The 13,353-nt window shown below is 39.5% G+C and overlaps 1 protein-coding gene across 3 annotated transcripts in view; it reads left to right on the forward strand.

Annotated features, from left to right (window-relative positions):
- Positions 1-13,353, forward strand: part of ACTN2 (actinin alpha 2) — a 64,055-nt gene that overhangs the window by 16,604 nt on the left and 34,098 nt on the right. For all 3 annotated transcript variants that reach the window (XM_052673679.1, XM_052673670.1, XM_052673662.1), the window contains exons 2-4: positions 5,785-5,899; positions 6,528-6,647; positions 12,604-12,690. In XM_052673679.1, coding sequence (XP_052529639.1) covers positions 5,785-5,899; positions 6,528-6,647; positions 12,604-12,690 — 322 coding nt within the window. The remainder of the gene's footprint in view (positions 1-5,784; positions 5,900-6,527; positions 6,648-12,603; positions 12,691-13,353) is intronic.

Here is a 13,353-nt window from a genome sequence, read left to right on the forward strand (position 1 = left end):
CGCATGCAGAAACCCGTGCTGAGTTTCCCTTTCATCTTGGAATCTCGTGAGTTTTCTGTTTTATACTGCAGGATGACGTAACTTTTCTTTCAGAGGAGACAATAGAGAAAAGTCTATGATCACTTTGTAATTAATGGCTCAATAATCTTAACATTTCACAGGGTTCAGTCTTGCTGGATTATTCTTGAAGGGATATTTACATGCTCTGTTTGGTTTTGTTTGTTTTTTTTAATAGCAAGCGCTGTAAAACAGACGTGCAGTCGTTCAGTGCCAGGAGATAGTCACACCTTTTACAGGAAACCCTAGACTTACATAGGATTAGACCACCTGCTTTTTAAGGATTGAGGTTTCCCCAGGCCGTTCCATGCAAACAGAACACAGAAGAACGCTAGCATGACTTGTACTGTATTCTGTGTGATGAATGCGTCCCTTAGATGATGTCACTAATGGAAAATAAACTTGAACTGGGACAGTATTCCTTTAGGAGCTGATCTGCTGGTAGTGGAAAGTACATCTTGTCATCTCTGACACTGTTTGTTCAGCTATATGGAGGGAGGTGCTGGAGCAGGGAGGGCTTTACTCAACTTGAGATTTGGGGATCTTGTGGTAAAGCTTCTACTAACTTTCCTTTTAAGATGGTTTAATGAGACTCTTTCTGTTGTTCCTAGGAATCTGGCTTTGAGATACTGCCTGTGGTTTGACGATTTCTTTTTAATGGCTTTTTTGGAACATGCTAAGCATTTCCTTCACCTTAGACTTCTGGCATTCTTCACCAATACTTTCACTGTGCTTCATTTGGATTGTTACTGTGCTTGAGTCTATGTTAGTGCAATTGAACTGTACATGGTGAACTACCTCCCCTCTTACAGTTACTCTAGTTGTCCTGTGTTAGTAACATGTAACATATTACAAACATGTACCATCTATTGCAGTGGGAAACAAGGGGACAGTTAATGATTCAAACCAGTAAGATGTAACATCTTAGTTGTTCTCAGTTCAGGGAAATATAGTTCTGCACTGAATGAGCAAAAGGTTGAACTGCAGAAATATGATCAATGCCATATGTAGTCATTGGTTTACATCAAATTAGTTTATCAAGGCTGAATGGTCTTCTGCTGTTTTGCACCTTTGTGCTCTTTTTTGTGGGAGGGAGCAGAATTAAATATTTAAGAGAATGAGGGCCAACACAGACTGTATCTCAAGCCCAGGAAGAAACCCTGATCCTGAAGTCATTAGAATGCTGTGTGGACACAAGAGATAGGAGGTCATGTTGCAGGATCATAACTTGTTTTTTAAAACATGCATAGCAGACAGATGGGCAGCTCTTCAAGGGGGAAACCTCAGTCTTGCCTGTGGGAATGTTCTGGCAGAGCTCTCCCTAATGCTCTTACCATGTGCTGTGAGCACAGTAATGTTCCATATAACTACAGAATGAATCACTGCATCCCATTTAGGCTGGAAGTAATGAAACCCCCCAGCTAGCACAAGCAGAGAGGAAAATTACTTTAGGAGAAGGGCCGTAAAGCACTGTCTTAAGAAACAACTCTATTAGACTGAGATAATTAGAGACAGCGTGTGTGTATATATAAATATATTTATACATGCGCACAAACATGTTGAATGCTTATAACTGAAACAAATTCTCTACGGGTGTGATTTCCTTCTCTGGGATTTAGAATTTAAGATCTACTTAAAATGAGTTATACTCTTCTTTTCTTAACAGATACAGAAATTATTAAGCTTCCTACTAATGCAATCTTTTTCATAAATTTCCTACATTAAAATTGGATTTTTTTTCTTGTGTTTTCTTGTGTAAAGATTGCAGAAAGGCTAGACAAAAAAAAACCAAATGTCTTATTCAGACCAGTTGTCTTTCTGGTGCAAGGGCAAATAAGCAGGAATATGCATATTTGAGTCAATGTGATTTTTAAAACTTATGGTCGCAGACAAATTCGTTGGAGTTGGGAAGTGTGAACAGTTGTGCTAACCTTTGTTAGGAGCTACATATACTATGAAGGTCGTGTCTCTAACACTTTTTTGGGCCAGATCCACTTTTGAGTGCAAATGAGTAAATCAAATAAATCTTTCTGAAGTTGTGGGAATTATTTTCTGTGCATGTCCCCATGAAAGTTATGTGGTTATTTTGGTGATGTACGTTTTAGGCTGGTTGTCAGTGTCCAACTAGATATTTACTGTGTATCTTCAGCACGTACAACAAATTGTCTCATGATCTCATGGTACAGGATAACTGTATTGGAGAGGGTGGCAACTGGTGCTGTCTCAATTCTCTTTATCCCTGTTATCACAGACACATGTGAAGCTTCTTAGTGCAGTGTCTTTCTGCTTTTCCTGCTCTGAAGCATTTTCAAACATAAGTTGTCATTACACCACATGAAAACGCATGTGTGGACTTTCTCAGGAGTGCAGGACAGTTGAGCTCTCAGAGGTATCACTTTTTCTGTTAAAGCACATCCTTCATTGTGCTTGTACAGCAGTGTTTGTACCATGGAGCAGGCATACCCTGTTATTTCTTGGCATTAGCTGCAATTGACTGATAGTTAATTGGGGTTATCTTCTTTTTTCTGTCCTTTGATTGCAATTCTTCTTTTAAAGTGCTTGTAAAATTAAGTGGCCTGAGTAAATTGACAGATATATTTTTTTTTCTCTGGTATTTTCTTCACAGTCACAGGTCCAAATGCTGGTAGTCTTCACAGTGAGAATATAGTTGGCATAGAATATAAACTATGCTCCCTCTTCTAGTTAGCTTTTCCAAAATGTTTCTGTGACGGCAATGGAGTTTTAATGCACTAAGAGGAAATTTGAGAGTCTGCAAATTTTTTGGCTTCCTGGCTTACATCCCCTCCTCTGTAGTCTCTTATCCAATAATGTCAGCTAAGTTTCTCTGGTAGTAATAGATGTAGAAAGGAGAGATTTGTTTGTTTGTCTTTTGTAGAGTCATTCATGGTAAATAAATTCTAAAAAGAAATATCTAGATATCTAGCTTTCTGATACTTACGGTTTCTGGTATTCAACTTGGTGCCTCCAGTCCTGCCTTCTTTCTCTGAGCAATATGATACTCTGAGATGCATCCAGCAGAAAAAGGAATTTGCTTTGTGTAAGTCATTTAATAGCTTTTAAATCCCAATGGATTACAAAGTTGAAGGATCCTGTATGCTGGCTGTATCTTGATCTTCAGAACTTAAACGTGCTTTGAATTGCTTCTTAATAACTATTAATAGAACTGTTAAAATCAAAGTGGTGAGAATTCAGGTTTGGAACAAGTGGTGTCACGATGAGAAGGGAAGGATGAGGTGTTAAATGAAATGTGAATTGTGGAAAGTGTTGAAATTTGCGAGTGAAATTTAGCAGTAGCTTTAATACTTAAGTCAACTGATTGCATCACTGAAACAAATGGTAAATGTTTCCTTAAGTAATATTCCTATAACTATCTTTAAGTAAAGAAAGTGAGCCGATGTGGAAGGTACCAGGCTCTGAAGCCATACACAGAAGAGTGCTGTAATGTTCTGCTTTACACTTTCCGTGAGACACGAAGGGATAGCAGCATTTCAGAGGTAGGAGTGCACTGGGCAAACGATGAAGAACTGCAGTGTAGATAAAAGATCTAAATCTCTTATTGTAGATATAGAAAACAAATCTGGACTATACAAATACAGGTAGTCTAAATAAAGAACTTGTGTAGAGTGCTTCAGCAGAAGTTGATTTGTCTTGTGAATGGGGGCATAGTAGGTAACTCCAAGTTCATCATTCAGAATGGTGCAGGTCGAATGATACACCCCAGTGTTGCTAAGAACAAATGTAAATAGCGTACAGATGTAAAATAGCAGCAAAAAAAAAAAAAAGAGACTGATATAAAATTGTTTATTGAAAGCAGCTTGACTGAGCAGTGGTAGCATCTCTGTTTATATCATAGCAATGCTGGGTGTCTTCATAAAATGATCAATATTGAGAAAAAGTGTGGAATGTGCAGATCAGGAGAGAAGAAATGCTGTCCGGTGATTGTCTTATTACCTAGAGATTCCACTGAGTGCTGGAACATCCAGTGTAAATTTTTAATTCTTCCACCAAGATTCAGTGAGCTTCTGTGACTCGATGCTCCTATTTTTCTGCACTAAATATGATGAGCAAATTTTCTATTCTGCTGTTGGGTGTGAAGTTGTGCTCGTTCTTTCTGTCATGGTGATCTCAAAAGGCTTACTGGGATTATTTGAAATTGGCACTCTGCAGCCTATCCTTTTTGACTGCCTATATCCCCAGTATATTCATTGCATCCTGCATTTTGCCTGTAAAATGTCATTACTTCACAAAATGACCACAGTTCCCATCACGCTGGGGGAAAATATTGTATTTTGGTCACTTGGTAGGTGCCCAGCTGATCCTTTAAGTGGAATAAAGATTAGGAACCTGAAGAAAAAAAAATGCAGAGATGAAGCTTCAGGTACCAGAACAATGCATGTGTCCTGCAAACTGTTCTGTATCACTGTGGGAGCTCTGAGACAAGCATCCAGCAAGCTGCAAGAATCCTCTGTCTACACTGAAACAAAGAAAACAACAATGAAAATGTTATAGATAGAATGTTGCACTTTTAAGAGTAGACCAGTTTTGAATATTCTTTGTGTATCATAAATACCATAGTAAGTACGAAATCTGACCACTATATCATGATTTAGTTTCAAGGAAGGTTTTTGTGTTTGTTTATTGCTCTTTCCTGTTCTGTTTCTGGGATCAAAAATTAAATAGTCTCATCAGCAGGTGAGAAGAAAAGAGGCCAAACAAAATTTTGCAGTGAAAATGGAGATTTAGGTTATCTTTTAATTTTTAAAGTAATTGCATTAGAAGTTCTTAAATTTGCAAACAGAATGCAGTGCAATATTGCTTCTTTTAATTAAGCAATTATTTGCATCTTCATGAAAATCTACAGGAAGGATCATAAGGAGGATGCAGGAAACTACAGGCCTATCAGCCTGACCGAGGTGCCAGGGAAGCTTATAGAACAGATCATCTTGGGTGAGATCACACGGCATCCTGGCTTGTGTTAGAAACAGTGCAGCCAGCAAGAGCAGGAAAGTGATCATCCCCCTGTGTAGCTCTGGTGACACTGTACCTCGAGTACTGTGTTCAGTTTGTGGCACCTCACTGCAAGAGAGACACTGAGGCCCTGGAGCTTGTCCAGAGAAGGGCAAGAAAGCTGATGTAGGAACTAGAGCACAAGTCTTACCAAGTGTGGCTGAGGGAACTGGGATTGTTTGGTATGGTTAGGGGAGACCTTTATCACTCTCTACGACTCCCTGAAAATGGAAGTTGTAATGAAATGGGAGTTGTCCTTTTCTCCCATGTAAGTAGCAATAGGACTAGAGGGAATGGCCTCAGGGTGTGCCAGAGGAGATTCAGGTTGGATGTTAGGAAAAATGTATTTTCTGAAAGAGTGGTCAGGTGCTGGAATGGATTGACCAGGGAGGTGGTTGAGTCACTGTCTCTTGAAGTGTTGTACTAAGGAACGTGATTCAGTAGGGAAATATTGGTGGTAGGTGTATGGTTGAACTAGATGATCTTGGAGGTCTTTTCCAACCTTGGTAATTCTATGAAAATCTGATAAGAATTTTGAACTCAGTGACGTATAAAATGATTGGGTGTTGTACATCCAGATTTCTTAGACAGCTATGGAAGTTTCTGTTCATTATTTACTCAAATGGCTTAGCAATTGTTTTGGAAAATGTGATGTCAATAAGGTTTTAATTATTTATTTGTTTTTATTTACTTTTACAGACGTTTACAGCTTGGTGCAATTCCCACCTCAGGAAAGCAGGCACACAGATTGAGAACATTGAGGAGGACTTCAGAAATGGCCTCAAACTGATGCTGCTCTTGGAAGTTATTTCAGGTTGGTTTAAGTTTGCCACATTTGCTTCTCCATTGTTCAGAGATGCAGTCACCAAGGTACACTGAAAATACTTCTGAATGGGATGGGCATAGCTCATGTTCTAGGTACACAATGAGAGTGAAGAAGGGAAACAAGTTTTTTTTTTTTATGAGATTTTGGTGGAGAAGGTTTTAAAATGATTGTTTTTTGTGAAATGGAGAGTCATATTTTCTAAAATAATTGGTTTTCATGGTCATCTAAGAATGTAAATTCAACCAAGCATGTCAATTTATATTCTGAAATTGGCTGATCTACTGCCCTGAATAAGGATTCATGGCAGTTAAGTTAATTAGTTAAAAGCTATCAATCTTGGTCACATTTGAGAGGATGCTATGGCTACTCTGGATAGAGTCCAGGTTTTCTTTACAGTTAGGCAAGTAATGGTGGTGAGAATATCCTTCCCTCTGATTGATGAAGTACTGTGAAGTAGATGGTAACACTGAAATAGAGTTCTAGACACAGTAATCACTTGCGTGCTTTCCAGATGGTTTTCAGTGTTCAAATCACGCTCGTTCTTGAGTTCCACTCACTTGAGTGTCTGTAGCCAAGTGCATATAACAAAAAGCACATTCATTTTGTTATCCTGTAGGGGAAAGGCTACCGAAACCAGACAGAGGGAAAATGCGCTTCCATAAAATTGCTAATGTCAACAAAGCTCTGGATTACATCGCCAGCAAAGGAGTGAAACTTGTGTCCATTGGTGCAGAAGGTATGTAATAGAGCTTGACGGTGGGCCTAACTTAGGTTTTAAGCACTCACATTGCAGAAGTCTCGTTAGAGACCCTGGTTCAAATTGTGCTAGCTATCTATGTGTGACTCAAACAGCCCTTAGGTACTCATGGCTGGCTTATATCTCTGAAAGAACAAGAGATGGAAATGTGTGGATACCTGAGGAGAGTAGGGGCATGATTGTGCTCTAAGATTTGTTTCTCTTTGAAGTTAAATTGACTTGTCTGTAATTGTTTCAGTGGGTGTTTAAATGACAGTTTGTTCATTTGGAGCTTTACTTTTTTTCCTATATGTTATTAAAAATAAATGTTAGAAAGAGAAGGTTGGATTCTGGAGTATGCTTTATTGAATCTAAGATCTTTTTTTACCATTAGGAGCTGGGACTTATTTCCATTTCATTGTGTGCATGGGAGGTATGGTTCTAAGATTCAAATGTAGAGTTAAGGGAGTAATCAAAAGAAATTCTAGCATCCAGAAAGACTGAACATAAGAATAAAGTGGGGTGGAATTTGTTAAAGTTGTTACTTCGTTGATGTTCTGCTGTGCAAATATTATATATATAAAAACACGTAGCTAGCTAAATTCAGGTAAATGTAAACTGAGCAAAGGAAGACAGGCTCTGACTGCAAGTGAACCTAGGCCTTCCATGAGATTCAAATGATGTTATAAAAAAATACAAAGCACAGAATTGCGGGGATTGGAAAGGACCTCAAGAGATTGAGTCCAACTCCCTGCTAAAGGAGGTTCTTTACAGTAGGTCACTCTGATAGGCGTCCAGGTGGGTCTTCAGTGTCTCCATAGGAGAACCCATCACCACTCTTTGCCAGTGCTCCGTCACCCTTACCTTAAGGAAATTCTTTCTCATGTTAGTACAGAACTTCCTATTTTCAAGTTTTAAGCTATTACTCCTTGTTCTATCAGTGTACCACCAAGAAGAGTCTGGCCTCTTCCGTTTGCCTCCCACCTCCCTTTAGATATTTCTGAACATTAATTAGGTCCCCTCTCATTCTTTTTTTTCCCCTTTCCTCATATGGGAGGTGCTCCAGGTCTTTTATCACCTTTGTGGCCCTCTGTTGGTCTCCTTCTGGGAGATCCCTGTCTTCTTTGAACCGGGGAACCCAGAATTGGACACAGGAATCCAAATGTGGCCTCATGAAGATAGGGAAGATCACCTGTCGGGCTGCTGGCTGTGTTCTTTATGGCTGTAGAATTATCTGGTCCATGCATCTGTAAAAGCAATGGAAGAATCTACTAGCATTCGATGATTCTACAACAGATTTACCTAGCCCTCTGTAAATATGCGATGGCTTTGGATCCAGTGCTCCAAACTCCGAAAGAAATGGAATTTCTCAGGGCAGAGCATTTGGACTGTCTGGACTCACCCTTAATTCGTTGGTGTCTGAAGTGTGTGAGCCATCTGAGTCCAAAACCATGCCATCTATTTTCAGACACATAACAGGAACATTTTTGGGACTATTATCGTTAGTGGGTGTTGTAGTTTAAATTCATAGTGGTCAGCCAAGTTCCATGCACCCACACTCTCTTGCTCCAACCAATAAGATGGGGAAGAGAATCAACAAGACAAATGTGAGAAAACTCGGTGGGTTGTGATGGCAACTGTTTAACAGACAAAGTGAAAGCTGCGTATGCAAGCAGAGCAAAATAAGGAATTTGTTCACTACTTTCCATTGGTAAGCAAATGTTTAGCTATTTCCAGGAAAGCAGAGCATAATAGTTACTTGGGAAGGCAAATGCCATAACTCTGAATGTCTCTGCTTACTTCTCCTTTCCCTGTAACTTTTATTGTTTGAACATGCCACCATATGGCATGCTGGGATCAGCTGTCTTGGCTGTGACCCTTGTGTTCTCTGCCAACTTTTTGTGCACCTTCAGCCTCCTTGCTGGCAGAGGAGTGTGAGAAATAGAAAAGACCTTGACTCTGTGGGAATCTTTAAGGTCCCTTCCAACCCAAATCATTCTATGGTTTATGTTATCAATACAATTTTCATTACAAATCTGAAACAAAAAGTACCATTCAAGATACTATAAAGAAAATTAACTCTATCCCAATAAAAATAGTACAGTGGGAAAAGAAAGGCAATTCCCAAAATCATTTCAGATCTCAGAAGAGCTCTAATGAATTTCAGAAGTCCTTGTCCCCCTCCATCAATTGTGCAGGTAGCCAGGGGCAGCTCAGTTAAATGAAGTGGAATGGAAAAAACGCCTCTCCCCTAACTCTCTGTGGTAAAGGGTGTTTTAAGAATGACATGGCATTAAGCAGAAGGTACTGAAGAGAGAGTTTATGTGTAGAAATGAAAATCAAACATACAGGAGCTTGTCTAGTCAGTGTGGAAATACTGAGAATACAGAGTACAGAGCAAAAGAATGGTAGTTTCTGTCTTGTTGTGCTGGGACTCCAGCTCTTTCTGACATAAAGCCAGAGTGTAACAGAAGGTGACCTTGTGGTCCTTCTCTGATCACAGTTTGCCCAGTAAGGTAGTATTTTCACTCCTGAATTCTTCAGGCAAAGTTGTAGCGTATAAACTGAGATGCATCAATTCATATCTGTTGCTGAGTGTAGCAGGCACACCCTCTGCTCTCCTACATCCATCATTTTGCTTAATTATTGCTTTTGGCGGGGTGCTCAAAATAGAGAGCGGCACGTGAGCGCTTCCTGCATCATCTGAAAACAAAGCACCTGTGTTTTCCCAGATCAGCCATTAAAAAAGTTTAAGCTAATCCTGCTGCTCCCCTAGGAACCATCTGGTGTGAATTTAGACTGTCGAAATAGATAATTCTCTCTGGAAGGGAGAAGTGACAAGGAGCAGTAACCCATTACAGATACTCTGTAAGGTGGTGTCCATCCATTCTTTAGTATTTCTTGCTGCTACGATAAGGGGAAAGATTAAGGGGATGTTCAAGGCTGTGCTGCAGGCTCTTATTGCCTGTTTGTGGAATTCTCAATCCGTAACAAGAGAGGATTACAAGTAAAGCTTCATTCATTAATATTTTAAAACTATTTTAAAACCTTGCATGGAAGCACAGGAGAAAAATACAGTGTTACTGTTGTACAGCTTGCAAGTGAAGAGAAACCTGTCATTGTAAGACATTGCACTATCTCAAGTATGGCTACTAACGCACATTAGATTACATCTGTGTGGGCAGGAGCAGATAGATTCGTGTGCCTTCCCCTCCTACTCTAAACAGGCTGAACACAAAGCTAGCTTTGGCCGAGACAGGCTTAGTGCCCTATTAAGTTTATCGCATCCTTTCTGCTAAAGTCTTCCAAAGCACAGTGCTGTGCTGATGCAGCAATCTAGTCTTGCATTTGACTGGATATAGTTTCATGGTGTAGGACCTCTGGCACCAGTACCTGTTTAAATAGTCCCTACTCCCCTTTGTCTTGCATTCTTGCTCCCACACTTCTCTGCCCTACCCTAGCACTTGGGCTGACAACTGTTTTTGTGGCTGTCCTGGGGATTGGATCAGTAACCTGATCTGGATTTAAAACACATTCCACCTCTTTTTTATTTTGTTAGTTTTTTCAGCATTATTGGCTGGACACTCATTATAGTATGAGGGTGGAAAGTAATGCCAGTAAAGAGGCAGAATGCAGATTTCTTGAGCAGTGTGTATTGTTATGAACATCTCAACCTCTTAACATACTGCCCATCAATATGGCATGAGCCATGTGGGCTTGTGTACACCCATCAGTTTTGGCATTCTCTGAGTTACATGGATATCTGGCATACTTTTTAATCTCCAGAGCATGAAAGTTTTATATCTAAACCTGCTGCAGATCAAGTTTTATTATATGAAATACTGAGTGGAGAGAACATAGACCCAAGAGGACCAACTGGCATTTAAAATCGGCCCCCCAAAAAAAGATTAAGCCGACCACAAGGTTGAGGGGGATAAAGAAGTAGCTATGAGCCCTAATTATGTTTTGAGATTTGAAGACACTTGAGGTCTTTCAAAGCAAATGTGATAGTAATAGTGCATGGAAGACAGGCAAAGTCAGCTTAGAATTCTGGAAAATAAATGTAGAACCCTAACAGGAAAACAGAAAAAACTAGCCATTCATTTATAAAGTGGAGTTATCACACTAACAAAGCATAAATGTGATGGGTAAGATGTCTCCCATCACATTTGTTAATTCCATAGGTTCAAATGACAGCTTCTGTTGCATACTAGTACAAATTGGTGTGTATCTCAAGTCCTAGGGCCACCAGCTGTTTTGTTCTGTGAAAGTTGTCCCTGGATTCAGGCAACTTTAAAGTAGCAAAGTGAGTTCAGTTCCTTCTGGCACCTCTTTTGACATTCCATGTTAGACTGAGCAAATTCTTTCTGTTCCCTCCCCGGGAGAACATCAGTGGGCCCACAGGCAGCCACAGCTGCTCTACTTCTTGTGCGGGCCTGGAGGTGGCTTTCAGGCAAGGGAGCAGCTGGTGCCTTTCCTGCCCCACTGCTCATTTGGTGTGACTGGAAAGACAGCCTGCAGCTCCTCTCTGCCATCCTCCTACCTCCTTCCCTTCTAGTGCTGGACTCTCCTTATAGTCCACTGTGTTCTTTCAAGTTTGCAGACTGATTTCATGTTATCAACACACTTAAGTGTTTTGGTGGTGTAATTTTTGTAGTTGAAAAACTGAAGTGGTTTTGCTATTAGTATTACAGACAATGTAGGAGCACTGGATTCTGATTGGCTGAAGGGTTGCCCCTGTATCTGTGAGAAGGGTTGGAAAAAATATATTGCTAGCGCCCCGTATACTCTAGCAGTCTTGAAACTAGTTGAAAACCCAAAAGTAATAGAATCATAGAATGTTTGGGTTGGAAGGTGCCTTTAAGATCATCTGGTTCCAATCCCCCTGCTATAGGAAGAATCATCTCCCTCAAGTCCCTGGTCATGCTTCACTTGATTTGGCCTCCTGGGCTGCAAATCGTTGTCAACTCATGTTGAGTCTTTCATCTACCAGCACTCCCAAATCCTCCTTGGGCTGCTCTCAAGCCATTCTCCACCCAACCTGTGTCTGCGCCTGAGATTGCCTCAACCCAGATACAGGACTTTGCACTTGGCTTTGTTGAACTTCATGAGGTTGGCGTGGGCCCACCTCTTATGCCTGTCCAGGTCCCTCTGGATAGCATTGCTTCCCTCTAGCATGTCAACTGCACCATTCAGCTTAATGTCATCTTGCTGAGGATGCACTCAACCCTGCTGTTGTGAGAAAAAGAGGTTAAAAAAAATCTCATTTTATGTTTAAGATATTAAACGTGAATAGACGTCAGTGTTGTAAGACATCTACAGTCTCATGGATATGTTTCTTAACTGCTTGGCAGGAAGCCATATATCTTAGTCTCTGGAGGTGCTGTGTCCATTGAACTGTTCTTCATATCTAGCCTGTGCTGGTACCAAGGGGTAGAATTTTCAAAAGGGCCAAAGCAATATTGGTGGACTTGTGAATATCATTTTATTTATTTATTAAAGAGGTAATCTGAGTTATAGATTTTTAAGTCGTTAAAAAATTTCTGTCTCTCTGACAAATTCTTGTTTTCTACTTCAAATTGCTAATGTTCTGTAGTTACAATTTGGTGTAAAAGCATTTCTTTTTCCCAGTTTTTTCATATGTGAAAACAGCAAGACTGATAGTATTTAAGCTTTAAATATATATTTCCCCTTAGGCAATATCTATAGAAGTCAATCTGAAAGGTAACTTTCTGAGATATTGCTGGAGAACCGGCAGGGGAGAGATAAAGGGGCCATAACCTGAGTAATCTTCAGTCCTACTGTCAGGGTAGCAGAAACACGAGTCTGTTGAAAAATGAATCCAGGTGAACTCTGTGTAGGCAATAAATTATGGTGGAAATATATTTATTAGATACATATGTTTAAGAGAAAAAAAAAAGCATTTAAAAATAATATTTTTTCTTTTCCACCTTAGAAATTGTTGACGGCAATGTGAAAATGACACTGGGTATGATCTGGACCATCATCCTTCGTTTTGCCATTCAAGATATTTCAGTGGAAGGTAGGTGTAATGCTACTATGTTAAACAGGAAATTTGTTTTAAAATATTATTAAATAGATTGTATACAAGTGAGATGAATGTTTTAAGAATTAATTATTTTTTCACAGAAGGTGATATGTCCACCTTATGACAAAATACAAATACAAAAATACAATAATACAAATACAAAAATACAAAATACAAATACAAAATGCTGTACTCTGTGCGGCTGTCCTATTTCCAAAATGCTTTTCTAGACCTGCACATTTCTACCCTTTTTTGCAAACATATCTGATTACATTGTATCTTTCTGTCATGTTTTTTCTCCTCTGCTTTGGGTTTTTTTCTTAACTTCCACTTGGTAGCTGTCTCTAAAAAGTGTGTTGTTGTTACAGTATTCTTTAAAACGAGTCTAGCCCATAAAAAGTCTAGATTTCTAGAAATTAATCTCAGTTTTCAACAGAAGGATGCCAATTCAAGTTTAGTGTGCTGTCCTGCCTATAATTTGTCGAATTTTAACTGCAGACTTAGAAGTCTCATTGACTCAGATGCCTACAGCATGCAAATAATGAGGATAATTTTTTCAAAATTTATTCCTTTGCATAAGGTAATGGATTGAGAGCACAGCATATTTCATGTAGGTGCCAACTGAATCTGGTATGTTTAGTTCTATTGCATTTGTAT

This window comes from Tympanuchus pallidicinctus, unplaced genomic scaffold (assembly GCF_026119805.1).
Source record: "Tympanuchus pallidicinctus isolate F22 unplaced genomic scaffold, pur_lepc_1.0 scaffold1, whole genome shotgun sequence".
NCBI classification, from domain to species: Eukaryota; Metazoa; Chordata; class Aves; order Galliformes; family Phasianidae; genus Tympanuchus; species Tympanuchus pallidicinctus.